This window comes from Grus americana, chromosome 3 (assembly GCF_028858705.1).
Source record: "Grus americana isolate bGruAme1 chromosome 3, bGruAme1.mat, whole genome shotgun sequence".
Lineage (NCBI taxonomy): Eukaryota > Metazoa > Chordata > Aves > Gruiformes > Gruidae > Grus > Grus americana.
Window position 1 is genome coordinate 81342078 of NC_072854.1, and position 22897 is coordinate 81364974.

The 22897-nt window shown below is 39.9% G+C and overlaps 1 protein-coding gene across 11 annotated transcripts in view; it reads left to right on the forward strand.

Annotated features, from left to right (window-relative positions):
- Positions 1 to 22897, forward strand: part of DISC1 (DISC1 scaffold protein) — a 208207-nt gene that overhangs the window by 13544 nt on the left and 171766 nt on the right. For 8 of the 11 annotated variants that reach the window (XM_054821736.1, XM_054821737.1, XM_054821746.1 and 5 more), the window contains exons 2-3: positions 7010 to 7995; positions 11501 to 11570. In XM_054821736.1, the coding sequence (XP_054677711.1) occupies positions 7010 to 7995; positions 11501 to 11570 (1056 nt within the window). Of the gene's footprint in view, positions 1 to 1612; positions 1862 to 2643; positions 2747 to 7009; positions 7996 to 11500; positions 11571 to 22897 lie in introns of those variants that run through there. The other 3 variants (XM_054821745.1, XM_054821742.1, XM_054821741.1) reach the window with 3 other exon arrangements.

The following is a 22897-nucleotide window of genomic DNA, read 5'->3' on the forward strand; positions in this document are numbered from 1 at the left end:
TGTAGATGGTCTGACTGAGCAGAAGTAGTGGGAATCCACGCTGTCACTCTGGAGACAGAGTGATGAAAGAGAAGTGTGGTGTGTTAAATAGACCATTCTTGAAAAGGACTGCTGTGTACTAATTTCATAATTACATGCATGTTTGGTGAAATACTTTTATGGGATATGACTTCAAACCCTTTAAGTGTTGTTTGACAATTAATTTAGGACCTAACCAAACTTCAGTTTCTACACAAAATCCTCAATCTCCTATATCTGTGTGATGTTTAAAGCTGTTTTCAGACCTTGACTGAAAGAACCAGAGCGTTATCTCTGCTTGAGACATTTGCATGGACTGCCTCTACAGACTTTTACACTGAAACTGGGAACAAATGTGGTTTGTTTTTTTTTTTTTTTCCAAGAAAGGAAAAAAAACACCAAACTTTAACCCCCTCCCCCCCACCCCAAGCTCCAGAAATAAGCATTGGTTATCTATTGTGAGTATTCACTGTAGGCTTGCAACTTGTGTGTCCTCCTGTGTCTTTGGAAAGTGAATAAATTATTCTGAATTATTTAACTATAAGTTAAAAAGAATTTTACTCACAGGTTTAAAACAAATTGGGCTGCATATTTGTAGGGAAGTTAGGTGTCTTCTGTTATTGAGTGTGCTGAGGGCACCCAGTGCTGCTATGTTTTCCCAGACCTGCTTGTGTTCTCCAGCAGGGTGTTTTGTTGTCCCATCAGGTGGTCCATGGGATGGATTGCAGAGCTGGATGTAGGGTAAGTGATGACTGGGGAACCTCAAAAGGTAACTGTTACATTAAGTGGTTGATTATGTGAGTCTGGAAGTTCCAACTAGCCTACGCTGATAGCAGTGGGTTGGGTGAAATGAGTGAGCTGTATAAGGAGGTTTGGAGACTGATTGGGTTGAGGCTCATCAACCAGAGATGAATTTTGAATCTGAGATGTAGTAACGAGATGCGTGAGAAGTGTCTGTAACAGGATTATGCTGAAGTTTATTGCAAAGGTCTTGGGCTTCCCTGGCTGCTTTTTTCTTTTGTGCTTGTGACTTTTGTAACAGTAGCTGATCATACTGAAAAATGAAGAGTAGAAATGTCATTTTTTGACAGTATCATGCTATCTAAGTGGTCCTGCTTTACTGAGACAGCACAGAGTCACCTGGCTGTTTCAGAGTGAATCTGGCCACTCACTTTTGTGGCCAACAAAATGAGTTCCTTTTAATGCTGCGGTGAAGAAGTTGGGTGGTGTAATTTTCATTCAGCTTAGAGAAATGCAATTTTCTATAATAGCCAAGCCTTGGGTCTCAGGATGCCAGCCATAGGGTGTTGATTAGTTATCAAATAGGCCTTCATGGTGCAACTGCGTGCTTTCACAAGCTGGATACTTATTATATTTTTAAATTTAAAAAGATCAGAAAGGCATATTTCTGTTCTTTTTGTCACATCAAGGCGCTTAGGCCCTGATTTAGCAAGGCATTTGCTTGAGATAAAAGCCTGCTTTTGTGCGTAGTCAATGCACTGCTGAATACTGATGGATGCAGATGTGTTTTAAAGTGTTAGTAGTATCAAACACAATTATAATATGTAATTAAGGAGAGGGGTGCTTCTCTTACTCCTCCTGACTAAACAGGCAATTGTTACTGACATGGGAAGTGTTTGATATTTACCAGCTTGCTTCTTAATAAAGACTTTTTTTTTCTTTCTTAGTGTTAAGGCAAAGCCGGGTTTACAATGCTTTTTTTTTCTTGAGGAGAAAAATTGATGGGCATATTGAAACTGGTATCAGCTAACGTGATTCTTACTCTAGAGAGAGGTGCTGCAATTTCATCAAATGACTTAACATGCATTGTGGCATTAAGGAGGTAAGTGGCTCAAATGTAACAACTCAATGACATGCGTGTTATGGGAATGCATCAATAAATACAATTATTTAAACACTGGCTAAGGAAGACCACTCTGACTTCTAAAATGCACGATTCTTTGAGGTGGTTTTTTAAATGAAGAATAGAAACTAAAATGCATTTAATTACTTCAGAGATGATTTTGTACGTGACGTCTTGCAAATTTAACAGTTGAATAACTGAACCCAGCCTGCAACCTTAGAAACCACAGGAGCCCTTGGTGAGGAAATAATTTGTAAATGGTATCAAATTTAATGTAGCTCAGCTGTTGCTTGTCTTCTATAGATACACTTTACAAAATGCTAGATAAATCGAAGTATAGTTAACATTCAGTAAATAAGATGAAAAAGCTGAATGAGACTTTTGCATTTTAGAGTTATAAAAATCTTTATTGAAAAGAAAGTTTCTTTGAAAGCTTACATGTATGAAGAGATGGTACTGGTTTGTTTTAACATAGGCTGTGTTGAGATCAGTGCCATCTTCTTTTGAATATTTTGTGGTATCTTTGAAATTCAACAAATGAGTCAAAATGTAACTAATTAGGAACCTGCAACATTTTACATATTTTTGATGTAGGAACTGAACAGTAATGGTTATTGTCATGTCCCGAGAATGGTTCATTTTTGTTACTGATAGGTTAAACATTTGTGTGTGTGTGTCTGTAAATAATAAATATTTTCATCTCACTTACTTTGTTTGTGTACAGTTTAATGCAGGTGTTTAAGGCTTCCTTAACAAAAGCAGCACTACAGAAATTGCTTGGAGCAGTGCTTTGATAGTTGGCTTTGAATATTAGCAAGTATCTTTTCCTCCACACCACAGTTACCACCCACAAATGCTCTGAAGGTGAATTTATTATTCCAATAAAAATCAACTGTGGGTAATATAGGTGTATTCAGATAGTTGAACTCTCTTTAAAACTGCATATATAATCTCTTGCTTACTTTCAGGGAGAAGTTAATGAGCTTGCAAGCATTCTGCATTGTGTGTTTAAAGCAGGGGTGGGGAGGTGATTGCTTCAGAGTTTCTGTACCAATCCATAAAATCCTAGTGGACTTCACAAAAATGTGAGGCAGTTACTCCTGTCCATCTGCAGATGCTACTAGAGTGTTTGATCAAAAGACTGAACTGCCACTTTTATGACTGAAAACAAAGACTAATTATCTAAAATAAATTAGACGACTGTTCTGCTGTCCTTTAGCATCAGGCTGGGTACAAGAGAACGGGCTTTTTCCATCAGTGGGAAACGCTCTTTGGCTTCACCTCTCTCTCTTTCATCTTATGGGTGCAACTGAGAACATGGTAGGGCATGAACAGCATTGCTGGTCATGCCTTGCTTCAGAGCAATAGGCTTACCCCCACTCCTATGCTCTGGCTTTAAGCTGTTAGTTTTCATGAAATATTGCTCATCAGGAAAGATTGTTATGGTGAAAGGGTTGCTATAATTAAGTTATTTCTGAGCACTCATAATTTGGATTTGAAGCAATTTGCACATAATCCGATATTAGAATATACATTGTATTATCTTCTAGGATTGTAATATTTTTTAAAGGATAATTTTTTTAAAGTAATATTAGAATTGAAAGGCCATTCTTCCATTTGTGACTTTTTTCTTTTTCTAAGTGCATGTCTCATACAATGCATGACACACTGTAATGTAGGGGTTTTTTTTAATCACCTTCAGTTGTTTCACAGTGTTCCAAGGTACAATTTGATAGTCTTGTAGTTAATTGCCATCAGTTATCTGACATGTTTGAAACTGAGGGAATTATAAGAAAAAATTGAGCCCTGTCTTTTTTTTAACAAGCTAGCTGAATTGGTTCAGTGTAGCTTCTGTATCTGATGTGCAGACAAAGCAAACTATGGTTGGAAGACTATGCAGAAAAACAAAGTCTTTGTAACTAAATTTCAGATATGTGGTGATAAACAACTAAAATGATTCTAATCTTAAGAAAAGGGACACTGCAGAAGGGTAAACAGTGCACAAACAGTATACCCAAAGCCATAGCAACATCCTGGCTGGATTTTGTGAAGGCTGAGGGCAGTACGACTGCTCTCTATCTGGTCAGGCTGTGGCTGCCTCCTCCCCCCCCCTTATCCTTTGGGGAAGGCGTGGGTGTTCGTGTTGAGGTGCTGGTCCCAGCTCTGTGTCTGTCTGCTCCTTCTCTGCCCTTGTGCTCAGGTGCAGCCACGCTGGGGCTAAGGCCCTGCAGCCCGCTCCTTGTAGCATCCTCTGAACTGCTCGTGGCTTGGACTATAATCTGGAGCGTAATTCAGGCAGTGGTGCCGCTCTGGTAGCCAGGTGAGGGACTTGTGGTGCTGGACTTGCCAGGAGGCACACCTGGAGTCCGTAAAGGAGCTGAATGGTAAACCTGTCTAGAGGGTTACCTGCAAACGTGGGGAGGAGCGTGGAGATATGTGGGTTTTGTGTGGACTAGTTCAGGATGCTGGAATTGTACCGCGCTGGCTCCAATAATTTTTAGAATTGCATCCGGTTCACGTGGTGCAAATATCTAACACTTTGGCCAATTTAAACCTTACTTGCATTAGCTTAGTTTAAATTTGATGTTTAAAGAGCTGTAATTGTCTGCTTTAGAAATTCATAGTGATTTAGTGAGATCAATTTTAAACTGATTTTAATTAAATGAAAGAACCTTTTCCATTTTTACAGATGAGCCTTTGTATAACGATAACGTATATCCAGTGTTAGAATGACTTTTTTTTGCATCACTGATTTCTTCTGCTGAAGGCAAATTTAGGCTGTTGTTTTGTATATAAACTAAAAGAATTAAGTTCTAAAGAACATTTTGTTCAATTTGTGTTCCCTTACTCCAAGAGTGGTTCCTATTTGTTAAGACTTCTATTAAATTACTCCCAGTACAGCATTTCACTGTCGTTTTATAGTAGACAGGCTGATGGACTCCGTGACCTTTTTTATTTCTGATTTCTGTGACGCTTTTTCCTCTGACAAAAAAAGAATGTAAGAGACAGCTGGAGTATTCTAATTTATGGTGATAGGAAGCAGAATACAGAAGCTTAACTGCAATCCCATGGTGAGATATGCCATTATTCTAGTATGTGGAAAATGTATAAATTGATTTTGTTGAAGGTTATTTGGAGAGAGTGTAGTGAATGGTGGAAAAAGTCTTCTGGGAAGTTTCAGCTCTAATGCTTAAATTTTTGTATAGAATGCCATTGTAGTGAGGTGCGTATGAGACCTGTGTTAGAAGTTGCTGAGGTGTTTAGAGTATGTGCACATCTCTCAATGTAAAAGTTGATAAAGGGTTGTGATTAGAGATGAATAATAAATATATTGCATGTAAACCCATTTTTTTTTTTCCTGAAACTTGTGTTTTTGAAGAGCACTGTGTGGGTGATGAGAGTATTTCTAACACCTGAGATTCTAGCAATTGATTGTGTTTCATTGAGTAGAGGGCAGCTAATTGAGGGCATAATTCAGGTAGTCACTACATCCCTTGGAAGGGCGAGTCTGGCAAATAGGCCTGGTCAATATGTTTTTGTGTTACAAAATGGATGATGGTGCAGAGCTTGTATTCCCATTGATTGTAAGCAGGACAGAAGAATGGAATACCTTTTAACTAGCAGTAAATCCATAATAAACTGGAAGTATTCACCATATAATCTTTTACCTATTTTTTTTTTTTACAGAAATGTACAGAAAACAAAGACACAACATTCTAATGTCCCACTTTTAATGTTCTTTGTGGTTTTTTATCTTGGTTCTTTCTATTCTGCTGTGCAAGCAGCAGATTTATCTTTTCATCTATGTAAGGTATATGTGGGGAAATTGAGCTATTGAACAGAGGCCATTTCTTAAATGTATTAATACCACAGTAATACCAGCAAGCATATGGTGGCATTGGTTTTCTAGGACTGGTGGTCCTGCATGCAAAACTTCTCCTTTAACTTCATGTTTTGGGCAATAGGTAGTACAGTAAATCTAAGTGAAAACATATAAAGTATTTCATTAGATTGACAGATATGCAGCCATGGAGCGTTATAGGGTCGCATCTGTTCTGGAAGCAGAATCTGAAATGCTTCCTCATCCTAATAAAACATGAATACGAACACAAGAAACTGGACATGAGCAACAACAGATTATGCACAAAATTTCTTTGAGTGTAATAGTTTTGGCTAGGATGGAGTTAATTTTTTTCATAGTAGCTGGTACAGGGCTATGTTTGGGATTTGTGCAGAAAACGGTGCTGATAACACAGGGATGTGTTTGCTGCTGTTGAGCAGTGCTTACACAGAGCCAAGGCCTTTTCTGCTTCTCACCCCACCCCCTCAGTGAGCAGGCTGGGGGTGCGCAAGGAGTTCGGAGGGGACACAGCCGGGACAACTGACCCCAACTGACCAAAGGGATATTCCATGCTATATGATACTGTGCACAGCAGTAAAGATTGGGGAAAAGAAGGAGAAAGGGGGGGACATTCAAAGTTACGGTGTTTGTCTCCCCAAGTAACCGTTACGTGTGATGGAGCCCTGCTTTCCTGGAGATGGCTGAACCCCTGCCTGCCCGTGGGAAGTGGTGAATGAATTCCTTGTCTTGCTTTGCTTGTGTGTGTGGCTTTTGCTTTACCTGTTAAACTGTCTTTATCTCAACCCACGAGTTTTCTCACTCTTACCCTTCTGATTCTCTTCCCCCATCCCACCATGGGAGGGGAGTGAGCGAGCAGCTGTGTGGGGCTTAGTTACCAGCTGGATCAGAGAGACTTAAACAAAGTCTGTGCTTTAGTGTGCTGCTAAGTGAATTGAGAAGGAAGGTGTGCAGAGTATTGCTATGAATAGGGAAGATGATGTGGTTCATCTTACCTGGGTTTGTGTCCCAATGGATGTGATTATGTTAGTGAGTTCACTTAAAAGCAGGTGCAGATTCTTTAGAAAGTGGATGAATACACACAGTGTTCTCTGGTAACAACTTTTCTCCTCTATCTGCAATATGGTCAGTGTCTTTTTTCTGTCAAAATGGAAACCAATGTGCTGTTTGACATCTCTGAAACAATTGTTTTCAGATGCTACAATATGTTAAGCCAAGAAATCTGCAGAAACACTTTATTGACTTTTTTTTTTCCCCCCCTCCCTCAGATGGTCAGGAGCGGTTAATGCCTGCAGGCTCTCTTCATAAAAAGAAACTGGCAAAAAGACCTGGATACATGAGGCCAGAAGCTCAGCGACAGATAGAGTTTCAGTCCCTGGGTGCCTGCAAGCTGTTCAACCTAGAAGAGCTCAAACATGGCAGGAAGTATTGTGGAGACTTTGAGAACTGCTCTCTGTGCAGACAATACAAAAATAACTGTGAATTCTTACGCTGCAGTTCAGTTGTAAATAGTCCTGTAGTTCCCGCTAATGGGGTAACAATGTTGGCTGCTGCTGGAAATATGCCAGAGAGCTGTAAAAATCTTTTGTGTTACAAGAGTCCAGAAAACACGGTGATACCGGTTTACCCTGCTGCACCAACAAGCAAAGGAGAAGTTTCTGCTGTATGCTGTACGCGGCAGAAGAGCCACGGCGCTAAAGTGAGCGAGCCCCAAAACATGTATGCTTTGGATCAGACAGAAGTGAATAACAACTGTGAATATCAAAACAGAGATGTTGTTTCTTGTTCTGTTGGTGCACACGATAGCTTTAGTTCAAATTTCAGCTTCATACAGCTCTCCCTGAGCTCGTCCTCTGGAGTAAGTGATGCTGAAGGCAAGTCAACTGTCGAGGAAGCTGAGCGCGTTCTGCGTCCCAGCACCATAGGAAATCTGCAGAAGCCAGAGGAGACAGCGCAGACTTGTGAGTACTCAGGAGCTTTGCACTGCATCTCCAGGCCCAGAGAGGATTTGGAGTATGAAAATGAGACCACAGCGAATGATAAACTACAGGACTGTGAGACTGTCTCTCTCGCAGATACAGATGCAACGTTTTCATATTCTACAGATTCCTCGGATGCAGCATCCGCCGGCTCTTCTGTCACCTCAGGCTATGAAAGTAGCTTTACTATTAGTGACCGTAACTGGGATACTTTGATGAAAAAATATGAACCAGTGCTACAGGACTGCCTGCTCGGCAACTGCAGTACATTAAAGGTTAGCTATCTCTCTTCATCTTTGATTCCTCCTCCTGGCCCCCAAAACATTTGTATTTATAGTGCCAAAGTCAAAGTTGATGTATGAGTTAGGATTTTATTGGCTTTTGTGACATTTGTTCATAGAGGTTTACACTAGCAGTCTGCATGATAAAAGTGAGAGAACCACTTTCTTTTTCTTTTTGGTTCTTTAAAAAAAGATGATGATGTTGCAGTACCCAATTCCTGTGTCCTACTGAAACTGTGATCCTCTCATTTCTAATATGTCACACGGGAGTTTCTGAATTCAACAAATACCATTTTCTTTCATAGGTGGCTACTTTGTAGCTTGGAGTATATGTAGTACAAAATTTGGGAATGGTAAGAACTCTCTTCTTGAAGCACTGTGATTTAACAACATTAAACTTTGGCTAAGCTTACATATTTCCATTACAAAGATTTCTTTGAGTGAGGCACCTGTGTGAGAGTAGCCTGTAATCTAATAGATGGGTACTCTCCCCGCACAAAGTAAAATAGGCGTCAAGTCCCTGCTCTAACTTGTACTGGGAATTGAACTTTTTTTTTCTTCCACCCCAGAGGAGTACTGGGCTGTTGAGTCAGGAGTTTTTCTTTTTGCACATGTGTATACCCAAATGTATACCTACTACATATACAGGCAGTCTCTATCCCTGTGTTCTTTGTGGGAGAGGAGTGGGGAAACCTTAAGAAGGATTAGTTATGTTTTGTTATACAGTTTTTGGGATGGCAGGGTGGTCATCAGAGGGAAACCATTCCTACCTGCAAAAAGGATCCAAATATTGGCTTTAATGTGCATGTGGGAAGCAGTAAAACAGAGATTAATGTGGATGTGGTGGATTTCAGATTTGTTCAAGATTCACTGAGTGGCAGGGTTTTTTTGATGTGGTTTGTTTTTTGGTGTGTTTTGGTGGTTTGTTTGTTTGGGTTTTTTTGAATGTCTCACTAGTGCTCTGAGTTTCTGGGACACCTTTCTTGTGACTTCTCAGCTCAGACATACCTGCTGAGATGCACTGTATTGTCTTTAGGCCTGATAAAACAGCCTGCTGTGGGGAGGCTTTGCATAGTCCTGCTGTCTCGGTAAGACAGAAGATTGAGAAGCTTTTAGTCTTACTTTACTCTCCATGACATCTGACCTGGCCTTACAATGCTCTCTAATACTTGCTTTTCATAGAGGATGCAAGTAGGACTGAAACTCGGTTCTCTTATTTACAGACTTCACGCACATTGACATGGAGCAGTTTCTTTGGCTTCGTGCCTGGAATGACAATGTGTCCATAGTCCAGGATGGTTCGGGAAATTAATTTGCTGCAAATTTGGGACTATATAACATAATCAAAATAGGAAACTATTTTTCTGTCTTTTCAGTATGCTTATTTGATAGGCACAAAAGAAACATTGCTATCTTTAATTTCTGTATTCATTAATTCATTAAATGGAGAATTGGGGATTTGTGCTGTCAGATGTCTTTGCCCTTGGTTAGCCAGTCATGTATGTTTAATTTGAATCACCTTCCTATTGTAAGGATAATGAGCAAGTTGCAAACTTTTCAGAAAGGACAAAGGCGACTGTAGTTGAGGAAAGGAGACAATACCTAAGTTGTTAAAATTATGCTTTTTCTGTACTTATTATAAAAAAAAAAGTGGTCATCTCATGGTACGGATAGAGGACATGCCACTCTGAAGCAGCTCTTTGATTAGTTGAGCTCCAAATGTCTTATGGGCCTGCAAATAGAAAGCACTTTACTGCGACAGCATCAGTCAGTTTGCTGTGGGCATGCCTGGGCTGTGGTACCCAGGCAGACTTTAAATGACCTGCCACTGTGAGTGTGTGATGGGATAAACACTGCAAACAGCAGCAAAGCTGTACTCTCGGTACAGAGGGTTGTTATACATCATGTATATGAAAAACGTGTCATTTGAGCCATTCTTACTGCAGGCTTCTTTAAAACTCTATCAGAAGTGTGACATAAAATATAGAAAATAATTTATGGTGAGGATTCAGAGGTCCTTCCTTCAATATGTTACGCATTCCTCGCCAGCCTTAGAGAAGAAAGATGGGACTTCCAGAATCTGAAAACCAAAATAAAATAAGGCCTTGAGAGAAAGGAATATGTACAATGTTGTGTTTTGTTCGCTTTTGTTTTTCCTCTAGGGCATTGTATAGCCTGTTATTAACCGAGTATCTTTTTTTATTCTTTTCTGGCTTTATTTTTTATAGTTCTTTTCTGACTAGTCCACTTTCACATACCATATTTAGAAGGGCTACCATTAATTTAAGTGTCTTGCTTAATTTGTGTGTTGATTGTGTAGTCACAATAACCAAGTGTTTCTATTAAGTTGTTGACTGGCTGTACCTATTTTTCTCAATGCAATTTAGAGTTTAAATATAGGAGGAGTGAAATATTTCATAAATACAGACTGTCTAAAGTACAGATTTTCTTGTGTTGAGAAACGCTTCCCCAAGCACTTTTAGGCTTTGGGATAGGAGAATATATGCTGCATCTTTTTCCAGGCTTACCTTTTTCAGTGCTGATAATAGCTTGTTTGCTACAGGTCATGTATAAATTTAATAAGAAAACACTTTTCAGTCTTGTAACTGTAGCCATGTTAGGCTGCAGCTGGCACGGCAATGAGGAGAGGACTGCCTACCTTCTGACCAAAGTCTTCTAACAATGAAAACTTGTAATTACCTTTGAATGCACACCTGGCCTTAGGAATTTTTAGCAAATTCAGAACTTTGTTACCATGAAAGGTCTGGACAAAAGAGAAGCAGTAACATTTCAAATAAAACATTATTAGGGTAAGAGTTTCTTTTTGGGTGGGAAAGGACATTCCCTATATGATATAGGTGTTTTTGGTGTTTTGTTTTTTTTTCCCCGTGTAGCATTTGCAATGTGAACATTTCTGAAAATGCAAATGCCAATGTTATGTAGATAAGCCTAAATTATATTTTAATGAAATTTCATTGGCTGCATGTGAACACAATTTTCCATGCCATAACATGAGTATATTTGTTCCAAAATATTCACACAGTATTTCTTTTTTCACTTACAGAAGAAAATGTGGTTTGCATATGGAAATTCTGGATTTGTTCTGTGCAAAACTCAGGCAAGAAATTGTTAGAATGGGCTCAAGAACACACTGAGTACATTATGATCAGGAGTAGATGTCATGCTGACAGAATCCTCTAATAATCCTTACTTTGATTTGTTCAAAGGGTTAAAAATATCCTATGATCACATGATCTCCTTTTCAAGAAGTATTGTTTGTTATTCTCTGTATGTGTTTAGACTAAAGCTAGGCTTGGCTCAAGTAATTGCAGTTCAGCTGACTTCAAAATAGGTCAGTCCACTTAACAAATGTTGGGCTTAACTCTCAAAACTAGGCCATTCTAGTATGCAGTAATCCATTAAATTTATATTATGCAAAGGTTAATAGTCTAAATAGTTTTAAATACAACTTCATAATTAATTATTTCTCTTTGCATAGATAAAATCCTTGGTCTTACGGCTTCAGAGGCTTCAGGAAAAAGCAATAGAGGAAGATGACTACGATAGAGGTGAGAGTTGCTTCCCCCTACCCCAATTGGATCATGCTGCTTTTTTTTTTTCCTTCCCTCTCTTTCCTCTATTAATTTTATTTTATATTTTCTACTTAGTGGTGGATAGGTGCAGAAGACTAGTTCAATGAACTATGTTGTTTATTCTGTTGTATGGCAGGAAACAAAGGAAGTAGGTCAGCAGCAGGTAGCAACAGTTTTTATTTTCTTGAGCCACATCACCATGTGGGAAGGTTGAAATCCGAATATCCACCATCTGGATCAGCTGTTTTGAAGCAGCATGACTTTAAAAAATGCAGAAATGAATGAAAGCTTTGAAAGGAGAAAGGACAGGCACTGGCTGCTGACAGAGTGTGATTTGTTGCTTGCCACATTTAGTCATGACACTACAGCAGGGCTCAAACACAGAAATGAGGTCAGTAGCTATTATAAAAGTGAATGATACTGTCCTGTGGGATTAACTTGATGTCCACTGAGTCAAAACCGGCAAGAGAATATGATGGCGATACAGCTGCTGGCAAATATCTGTATTTGAATAGTGCTTTTCCTTTCAAATGACTTGGCACTTCTGATAGGTTCTGTGTGTTTGCGTGTGTTAATAATTAGAGCATATATTAACACACATCTCGGGTTTCTTATTGTTTCCTGTTATGGTGGTCTGTGTTCAGGTATTCATTTTGATAGTCTTGAGGTTCTAGATTAAATTCTTCCCCACTAGGTCTGTCTTCAGTTGGGAAGCCCTGCAAATGGTTCGGTAAAATCTGCATAGGTACTTCAGAGAAAAATGCTAGAAAAAGATAGTTCCTTTTCCACCACTTTTTTATTCTCAGCTTTTAGGGTTTGGAGAGTGGTCAGATTTGTGATTTGCCTTTCAAAATTAATGTGGAACTTTGCAGTTGTACGATGGCTTGGTTTCCCTGCTCCCAAAGGTGTCCCCCAAGATGATTAAAATGTGTTTTAATAGTGTCTAGGGAGTAGGAGTGTAGCCCTTCTGCAAATGTGGTTCTGTTGGCCTCTTAAAGGCTCACCTATATATAGGAGAAAAGTCTGCTGTTGTCACAAGTTATTCTTTTAGTGTGGCATCTCCCAATGAGGAAAACCTTTAGGCATGTTAAAAGCTGAGGATGTTGTAGATATTCATGGGTTTAATCTCTGTCAAATAGACATTATTGATACGTATGCTTTACATATGTAATGCTCATAACACTTCTTTAAGTGCCTGTGGGTTGAGTTCCCAGTTGGAGACTTCCTGACAGCTGTGTACTCAGTGTGTGTGGTTCCCCCAGGCTCCAGCTGGGATTCCCTGGGCAGTCAGCCACTTTGACAGCGGTATATTAGTATATCAGGTGTGACATCTGCACGTGATGCCATGTAGTTGTTGACCACAATGGAAAATGATGACTTGTCTAATCTTGCCCAGAAAGCTCTCGTGTAGTTTTCCTGGGTGCTAGTCTTGTATCTTCAAAACAGGACCATCTTCCTGTTGACCCTCATTTTATCAATTACCCTTTTCAGTTCCCACCCCAGTTATTGGGCAGGTAGCACGGAGGGTGGTTTGCGGAGTCTTGCATTAATTCCCCTCAGGAAAATGGTCTGGCTGAAATGTGATTTCACTAGGTGTGGTGGGCACAGCTTACAGAGAGCAAATGTGACGGTAGTACAAAGGTGGAGAGGAGCATCCGCAGGTGGGATTGCTGTTTTCTGTGCTAAGTCTGGCGTATATTTCCATATAATGGAAACATTTGTCCTGATATGGGACTAGATACTGAGGTGCTTGAGAGACTTTGGCTTGTGTTCCTCCATCCCTTTGAAAACTGGAACTCCATCTTCACACAAGCATTCTCAAAATGCCATGCTCCATGCATGCACGTGACCATGCATCCTTAATTTTATCAATTCCTAATTTTTGAGTTGTTGTCCCACTTTGTGTCATACTGGTCTTCGTTCCTCTTATGATACAACTGTCAGCCAGGGGGTTTTTGGTGACTATTTTTCATTATTTTCATGATATCTGAACTTGCTTCCTTAGGTTTTTTTACTTTTTGTTGAAACATGGGCAGTGTATCTCCAGGCAAAGACTCGCATCGAGAAGGTGCAGTGTTGCAAGAGGAATTAGAGCTGTGACCTTCCCTCCTCCTCTTGCAGTGACAAGTTTTCCACCTTTGCTTTTAGAGCTACGTCGCTCTTCCTGGTGGAGAACAAAGTCTTGCCTGGCATGAAGTGAAGTTTGAAAGCTTATTAAAGAGCTTACGGGTTGGCCCAGGACCAATTTCTGTTCAAGTGAAGTCTGTAATTAGCCTTCTTTAAAGGGATCTTATTGCCAGATATTGCTAGCAGGGAATGAAATTGCTAAATGTGCAGAGCTGTGATGTGGGGCATAAATGGAAATATATTATCAGGGAGTGTGAGAAACTGACAGGGTGTACGCAGAGGGCTGAGGACATATTAACTATAATGCTAAAAAGAAAATTACTGTCCCTGGAATTTGAGGGATGACTTTGAGTATAGAGTGAGTCCTCTGTTAGGAGCAGAACTGTTTTGAACCAGATTGTAGTAGTGCTGTGTGTGGCGATACCACTGGTCTCGCTGATTTGGGAGTGCTGCAGGGGGAGGGGAGATCTAGTGTGGTGTGAGTAGCTGCAAAATGCTTTGTATGTGAAAGACGTGAGTAGAGGTGGAGGAAGTGTATGGGTGGCACTAAATTGTCAATAAATGCATTATTGTGTGTAACTATTGCTTCAGTGGTAGAGGGTCTTCTCCAGCTTCAACCATAGAGAAGAACTCTATTTTCTGAGTTCGGCTGTCTGAGAGCCATCCAGTCTTGCAGGGTAGGGCTTGGTTTTTGATGGCAGTTCAGTGGGAGGGAGATGTGTTAGCACTTAAAGCTCCTCAAAGTGCTCAGGGCTGGTTTCTGCTGTCTGACACTGCAAACTTAGCAACTGAAGGAAAGACAAACATCTACTGTCTGACATTGCTGCTTTCCTGCTCTCCAGAGCTTTTTGAAAGCTACCATAGTTTATAGTAACTTTTGAAACTGAAATGTAAGTGAAGTGGTGCCCTACAGAGAGGGGAAAGTGATGCTGCACTGTGTTTTCAGTTGTGGCAACAAAACTAGGAAATGGCACAGAAATAAAGGTAAGTTTTTCCCCACTACAAAGCCATGAACAAATACTTCATTGCAAACAGGTCATGAATAAGGATATATTTGTTTTTCCCCTCTTGCAGAAACACAAAACAGATGCTTGCTGCTTGGGTGTGTTAGAGAACATGTGTGTTCTCCAGGTGCATTTATTTCCTGAACAGGTGATGATTATTTTTTTAAAGGGATATTTGGAACCACAACCCTCCATTGTTGTTTAGGAGAGAAGTGAATGCCTGTTTAAATCTTCAGCTTGTTCGTAGTTTTTCCTTTCTTTAGATTAATCTGTTTGCTCTGTCTTCCTCCTCCCCTTGAGCTTGAGAGGTGCACAGCAGAAATGGCTTTTGCCATTGCTCATTTACCTGTGCTGTGCCTTCTTAAAGACCTGCCTTGGCATGGTTAGGGCGTTGGTGTAGAGGAGCTTCAATCGGTCATTCAAGCAACTACAATTTCTTCCTATACTTTCCGGCAGTGCCATGTGTATGGGGGAGTATGTTTGTTCTGAGAGCGTCGGGGGGGGGGGGCTGCTTGGGGCACGGGCTGCCCTCCTGTCCCATGTTTGTGCTCATCTGCTAGAGGTCACCGAGCACGGTGCTGTGACCTGCAGGGTGCCGTCTCTTCATACTGTAGCCAGCATGGGTTGTTTCAAACGCAGATGTTCCTTGGCTGTGAAATGTTTGTGTGAAATGCATATTCAGTGAGACAAATCTCCTTCTCGGTCCTGGTTTAATTTTAAATAGGGAATGTTTAGGATGTTACATGTTTTATTGCTTGTTCTGTGTTTGTAGGTGATGAAATATCAAGAAGTAGCTTATCTTTTCTGTATTTACTTGTGGTCTCCTCTTGATGGCCACATTACTGTATATTTTCAAAGCAGGTAGGGTACCATGGGAATATAACAGTGTTTTGCCTTGTGTAGCATATAGTAAAAATTGGTCTGTTCTCTAAGGATGACTTGGAGTGTTGTCATGGCTCATTATTCATGATGGAGCTTGACAGCTCCAAGGTTAAACACACTGCTGAATACAGGAGGTAAAAAAAAAAAAAAAAAAAGGCAGCGTATTTTTGTGTCTGTGGGAGTTGTGCTTGCAGTAGAAGCAAGTGTAATTTGCTCAGTGCAAATCTATTGCCCAAACATTTAAAAACCCTTTTCCTGTTCTTTGCTTCTCGAACTCCTCAAACTTAGCTGGTCCAAGAGGCAAATGGATTGGTAACAAAGTGTCAGTCCTGAGTCTTGCTGCTGAACCCCACTAGCTGTTGATGTGCCATCTTGTAACTGAGAAATAAGTTTCTGCAGAACTACTGTTTTTGGGTTTGGTTTTTTTTTTTTAATTCTTGTATGCAGGAGTGTGAGTGTATGAGTTCACTGCTTGCAACTGGTAGGGAACGGCAACTTCCCTGTGCAGCCAGATTACATTCAGAGTTAGGGTTCTCCAGTGAAGGTCATTGAGTAAATCAGAGCAACTCCTCATCAGTCCAACGTGGCAGCTAGAATATAGAAACATTTATGCTTATGGCAAAATCTGTCCTATCTCTGCAATGAAAATTCATGCTGTAAATACATTTAACATCATGTGAGCCTTCAGTTCTTTTAGTTGAGGTCTCAAAGCTTGAGCTATATGAATTGATGAGCTGCCATGGGCTTGCGCACTGAGTGTTCTGCAGAAAAAATAGCATTTGTACGTTGGTTTCTTTTTTCTTCCCTTCCCTCCCCCCCCTTGCTGGTGGTCTTTGAGACCTCTTCATGGCAATAGTCCTTTCCACATCTCGGGATCTGCAAGGCATCAAGGACAGGATCCTGTGCTGTGTAGGAGTTGAGGAGTCTCATTTCACACGTTTTCAATTAAACACAAGTGTAGGAAGGCAAAGGAAAGACTTTGTAGCAGTTAGCCTTCTGTACATTTACACTAGAAAAGATGCTGTTGCTCACTTGAACCAGCTATTTGTTTTAAGGCGACTGCAGAGAGAGAAAACAATAGACTATAATGTTAAGTAATGTCTGGGTTGAAAATGTCATTTGTTAAATGGTGTTCAGAGAGAGATCTTGGCCGCTTCTTATGATTGTACTTGCAAACACTGAATTATGGAATAACCCCAAACTCCTGGTAAGGTGTATAGTTGTTTGGTCTTTCCAAATGTCTTTTTGCAGTTTAAACTGCAAAAATGTTTTTCCAGTTTAAAGTGCTAATTCTAGTCATAGCTCTTAAAAATTTGAACCAATTTGATCTTCAAGTAGGTGGGTTGTGTGTTTTGGGTTTTTTTTTTCCTTTTTTTTTTTTTCTGGAAGAGCTATTTGCAGATGAGGGTTGGACAGAATCCCTGCTTTACTGTACTTCTATTACTTTGAACTAAAATGCTTGCTTGACAGATGGCTGTTATAACAGGACACAGAAATGAAGGCAAGTTAGCTTCTTTCTGAGGAAGGACAGTGAATTTGAGAGAAGCTATATCTGGAAATAACTCTCAAAGAACATGTTACTTAGCATCCTGAAAAAAGTACAATTCAATGTACCTGTGGAAGTAAAATCCTTAAACCTAGCTGTATGTTGAGTGAAGCTCTATATCTGAGGCTACCGATTAAATAAAAGGTGGTGAATGCTGGAGGGGCAGAGCTTTTGTGACACAGGAGACTTACTGGGAGCTTGAAACTTGCAGTTGCAGGCCATTGAGTTAGAAATGGATTTGGAGTGGATGGGACAAATAGGGCTTTCTGTTGTGCTATACTGTCAGAGCCTTGTTTAGTCATAAGCTTGTAGAAGCTTCCTGAAATCTGTGGGTAAGTCTTTTTGGATTTCATTTTTTATTTTTATAACTTTCCAGTAAAGCTATTAAGAGGATGGGGGGGAAGGGCTTGTACAAATTCTCAAAAATGAATCTTCTTTGCATGGATCTTGTTTATCCTGTCTTTCTCTGACAAACTCAAATAACCTGCACAAAAGGGTTTGGGTGGTTAAGGAAAGTAAGTGCTTATGTGAAGTATAAATTAGACTTAATTTTCCTTGCAACAAAAGAGAAGCGGCGCAAGCCTTGCAACTCATCCACCTTCCCTGGGTTTTGCTGTTTAAGACACCAGTCTGAAATGAAAAGATAAGATTTTTTTTTTGTCCGTATTCATTTATTGTTTGGTGCTTGCTGAAACTGTGGACCACTGTGGTGCTGTCATTCAAATGATTGGTCTTGGCTTCTGTCTACTAGTAACAACATCACCATTTCTTTTTATGCAGTCTGTGTCAGGCTCATCCAATTGCTATTGTGTGGTTTTTTTTTTTAAATCACATAATTGGGACAGGACTTGAGCCACAACTTAAAGGTCTGAAACTCCTTGTCATACTGTCAGATGGACAGCTGGAAAACTGTCAGACTTTTTTTTTCATACTAAAACAATATAGTAATAGCTAATGTTCACAAGAGGGAGGACTGGTATATGTTTGCTGGTACACTCACTTCTTGTATTTGCTTATTACATGTGTAGCATGTGCATCTTCAGCAACTTCTTGAAACATTTTTGATGTGAACCCTCATTTTTGGCCCAGTTGTTCAGTTTCCATCATGTCATAGTGTGTCTTTGAGGTTGATCAGGATCTTGCTGTTTGTCTGTTTATGCATGCACATTGAAAATGAAGTCATGTTTTCTGCATCTTTAATTCCTTAGCCAATATTGGAGAGGAAGCTGCTGTAGTCATACACTATCTTGCTTAGACTGTACAGCCTAAATATTTTTAGGAAGCGGTAGTATTTTGTGGGATTCTACTATGCTCTCTGGTTTTAATCTTGGCCAGCGTGAAGAGGTTCAGCTACATCTTATGTTTCTGGAAGCTGCTTGACAAAAAGAAAATTGCTGAAGTTTTGGCATACCATGTGCTTGGAAGCTTTCTCTACTCCCGGCCATCTGCTGTCTAAAACTGACACTGCGGGCTACCCCTCCTATGATAGTCGGGCTCTATTTCTCAGTCCATGATGCAGCCAAGCTGTTCCCAGACAGCCTGGCTAGTCTTTTACAAACAAACAAGCAATGAAAAAATCTGAACAAAATAAGCAATTATGGATAATTTAAGAGCCTACTTGCTGAATTGCAGTTTGAAGTATAGAGCTCTGATGGGTGTAACTCGAGAGAAGTGTTGATGTGCTATCTGGACAGTGAGTGACATGGCTCTCTTGCTACCCAGCCCATCTGCTTACTTTATACTTGCAAAACCACACAGCCCAATTTTATATTCAGGACAGACTTGTCTTTCCCTTGCTCTTTAGAAATACTAACTCCAGATTAGAAAATCATCTTTCACTTGCAGTGTGACCACTGGAGACAGTAGGACTATTAATGCAACCAGCAACTGGAAATTGATTTTGCTGCCCTTATCCTAAGTGTAAGACAAAAACATTTTGAGGGAGTGGGGGGACACCTGTTCTTAATTATTGTCTGCTTAATAAATGATTGGACATAGACAGAAATTTCTAGATAGCATGGTAATGCAACTTCTGTGTAATTGGGGAATAAAAAAATGCTGAATGGCTGTGCCTGCCATTTGAAAGCAAACACAAAAGTCTTCCAGTGCAAGTCCTCTGTGAGGAACTGATAATGCTCCTTGCTGATTGCTGGATGGTGTCTGGTTGAGTTCCTTAATAGGATGCTTTTATTGGAGATCTCTGCAGACCTTGCATTGCTTGCCAAACTTCTTTCTCTGTAGTGTGGGATTGCCACAAGTCAATTAACTTCTCCTTTCTCTTGAGGCTTCCCTCCTGTCCACATGCCCAGACCCAACTGCCCATGCTGGGGTGTGTTCGTAGTTCTGCAGGCACACCTGCCCTCTCCCAGTGCTTCCCTGCCCTGCCTTTGGCATATGCAAGTTTTTCTGCATTCCTTTCTCATCTTTAGCCCGTGGAAGGTAAAAGAAGCAAATGTGCTGTTTTAAGGACCTCTTTAAGTCCTCTGAGGACAGTGATAGGGTTGTGGCAATGAGCATTAATCAAAAAGGTGAAGAGGGGAAATTTTGAATTCCTAGCACTCTTACACAATATCATGCTTTGAACAAAGTTACTGAGTCTGTAGGAAATGCTGAGAGTGGGAGCATCCAAATTGATGCTAGGTAATGCAAGTTTTAAACTTTTGCTGTTGATACCATCCTGTCACTCTCATACTAGTCAGAATTCCTGGTGGGTTTTGATTTGGGGAGTGGGAAGTGATTGGGACATCTCCCTGCTCACTGACTAAAATTTTTAAAGCATGAAAAGGTAGATGAAATTAATGAGTTGGATTGGCTTGATGTATGGCAAAGTGAGGTGCTGGGAATCAGAGCTATAATTCAGACATGCTGTTAAAACCAAATACAAATAAAGATGTCAAGGCTTTTCAACTAGGTCACTGCAGAATGTACTATTCATCTGACTTATTTATGGGTGAGCATTCATGCACACCTCTGGCATTCCCAAATGCCTCTGTATGTCTCCCTGCTAATGATAGCTCACTGGAGAAATAGCATCTTAGAGAAAAGGCTTTAACGTTTGGGTTGCTAGAAGCTCTTCAAGGTTCATTCATCTTCTTGAGAAACTGTGTCAGTGGAAGTAAAGAGCAAAACCAGTTTGGGTTTATATGTGCCATGGCACCATTCAAAGCATCTGTTGCATTGCACCAGAGTGTCAGGGACAGTGTTGTAGCCTGGAGCACCTGCGATAATGGTCTCAACAATAAGACCTGCTTATAAATGAGTGGTCTCTCTCAGATTTCTGTTTTTCATGATGTGCTGCACCTGAAATATTCCTATGCTCTCCTAATATTCAACCCTAAACTTGGAATAGGTGCAGCTGACCTAAGATCTAGAATTACAGTATCTAAATTTTGGGCAATCTGGTTTCCGGTGCCTCCCTCTGCCTGAAGAAACTTTCAAAAGACATGTTGCAAGGAAGTACTAACTGATGTATCCTGAAAAAACAGTGTATGTGAGGCATACTGAGTGAAAGCACACAGGAGACAGAGGCTTGAATTTGACATGCATAACAATATAACTTCAGTACTCAATAAGCACTCTTGAATAAATGTTTTATAACATTTTTGTCTAGCTCTAGGATTTCAGTTGTGCAGAAGATGTGGGAAATTTTTGTTTTCTTCCTGTTGCGTTGTGAGGCAGTCAGATAAGACTAGTTTTGGACTGTAGGCACAAGTGTTGACTTTCTGGAATTAAATACACTGATTTCTCAGGGTGGTATTTTGCAGGGCCATTATGACTTCCAGACAGAGTTTTCACAGGGGGAAATATCTTTAGGAGTCCTACCATAATCAGAAAAGCTTTTGGACATACCAGCTTGAGGAAGGGCTTATACGCCTGGGAGTTTGTCATCTTGTTCCAACTTAGCTAGTTGCCCTGGCTTAGCAGGACAAGCCTTGTGCTACTTATTTCATGGTGTTGTGGTAAAATGCCTTGTAAGCAATGGTGTGATATTGTGATATGTGTGAGGGGAAAAGCCTGTTCTAGCTTTGCTTAACAATATAGTAGGCTCTGTGCTAACCGTTGAAATGTCACAGTGAGAATACGATGGTTGCTTTTCTAAAAATGTCAGCTTGGTGCTTTGTAGTTGATAATTGATAATATCAAGTAAGTTACAAGTTTTACCTGCTTCATTACATCTGAATAACCAAGAGAACATATAGATAACTAAAATCACTAACTAGTAAGGGTTTCTTTTTCATAGAAAGAAATACTGATCACATATTAGAAAACTGGAAATTCAAAAGCAAGTAGTTTGGAATTTCCTGTTGTGCATACTAATAACAGTAAAAGAAATGTTGCTGGAATTGAAAATATTTATAGACTTCTGGATGAATTACTATTAGCAAACAGTTCTCAGGTGTAGCAAGTACTGGGGACACTGTTTTCAGTTTTGGTTTCAGCCAGCAGGTGTCTTGGAAAACAATTTTTAAAGATAAAGTTAATTGTTTAGTAGTAAGACCATTTAAGTTTGAAAAACTAGAATGAAAACATTTGTAGATGAAGAGTACATAATCTGCTGGATTTCTTCGGAAAGCACAGGTGGAAAAGGTGGTATCACTCAATGGCGTGACTTTTTCATCTTTAATTTTCCTTACAGAGGTGAAGATCAGCAATGCAGTCACACCAATGATCTGTCACTTTTAGAATTGTTCATATTTTGAAATGAATCATGTTGTTAAATGCGTATGAAATGCTCTCAGGTATTTTTTTTTAAATAAAGGAAACATTAAAGTTGGTTCACTATTTTTATATTTTACCTTTGAAACTTTCCTCTCCATGTCTGGTTCTCTTCTGTTTATGGCTTGAGATAAGAATTTCACTAATATGTAATTAATTTTTCATGAAAAAGTAAGGCAACCCTCTAAATATGTACAGACATACTGTGTTATCCTCTGAGGATATATTCCCAAACAATATCTCATTTAGCAATGTGATGGATAGCAAAATGTTTTTTTCCCCATAAAAATTAATATAAGGAGGGCTTTTGACATATTCTCTATAAATTCACAAGAACAGTGTAGATGATACAGTGGCTAGAGTTGCAGAAAGAGGAGACCATCAGCCTTTTCCAGTGCTTTCTGGAATGTATTGCTGTTGTGAGAGGTCTGCTTCAGCTGTGAGACTGCATACCCAGCATTGTGCTTTTCTGTCCTTCACTCTTAATTGGCTTTGTTCTGAATCATTTCAGAAAGGTCATGAAAATGTAACTGCTCAGAAAGAAGCGACAAGAATGCTTCCAGTAGAAGACTTGCATAAAGACTTCAGTCCCAGATGAAGCAGTCGAGAGCTTTAAGAATGGCAATCCTTTCCAAAAAGCCAGCATTTCTTTCAGCTTGACTATACTGATGTTCTGTGCATCTCCATCTTCCACATCATACATACAGTCCCTGTGAACGTGAATTCTATGTATTAAAAGTCCCTGCATGCATCCCCCCTGCATTATATCAATTCTTAGGGGGGAAAAAATTGCTTTGCTCACCAGAGCCATTTCATCTGTGAGACTGATGGCAGCTTGTGGAGCAGGATATTAAATCATTGCTGATGGAATGCTAAAATAATGGGGAGAAATGGTAGAGGCAGTAGGGTCTTGCAGTACAACATAAACCATGTTTGGTTTCTTCTGAATAATCTTGCAAACCATTGGTCTGTCAATGCATGGTTTTCTTAGTCTGTATTTGTTGGCTATGGCACTGCATTGAGTGGTT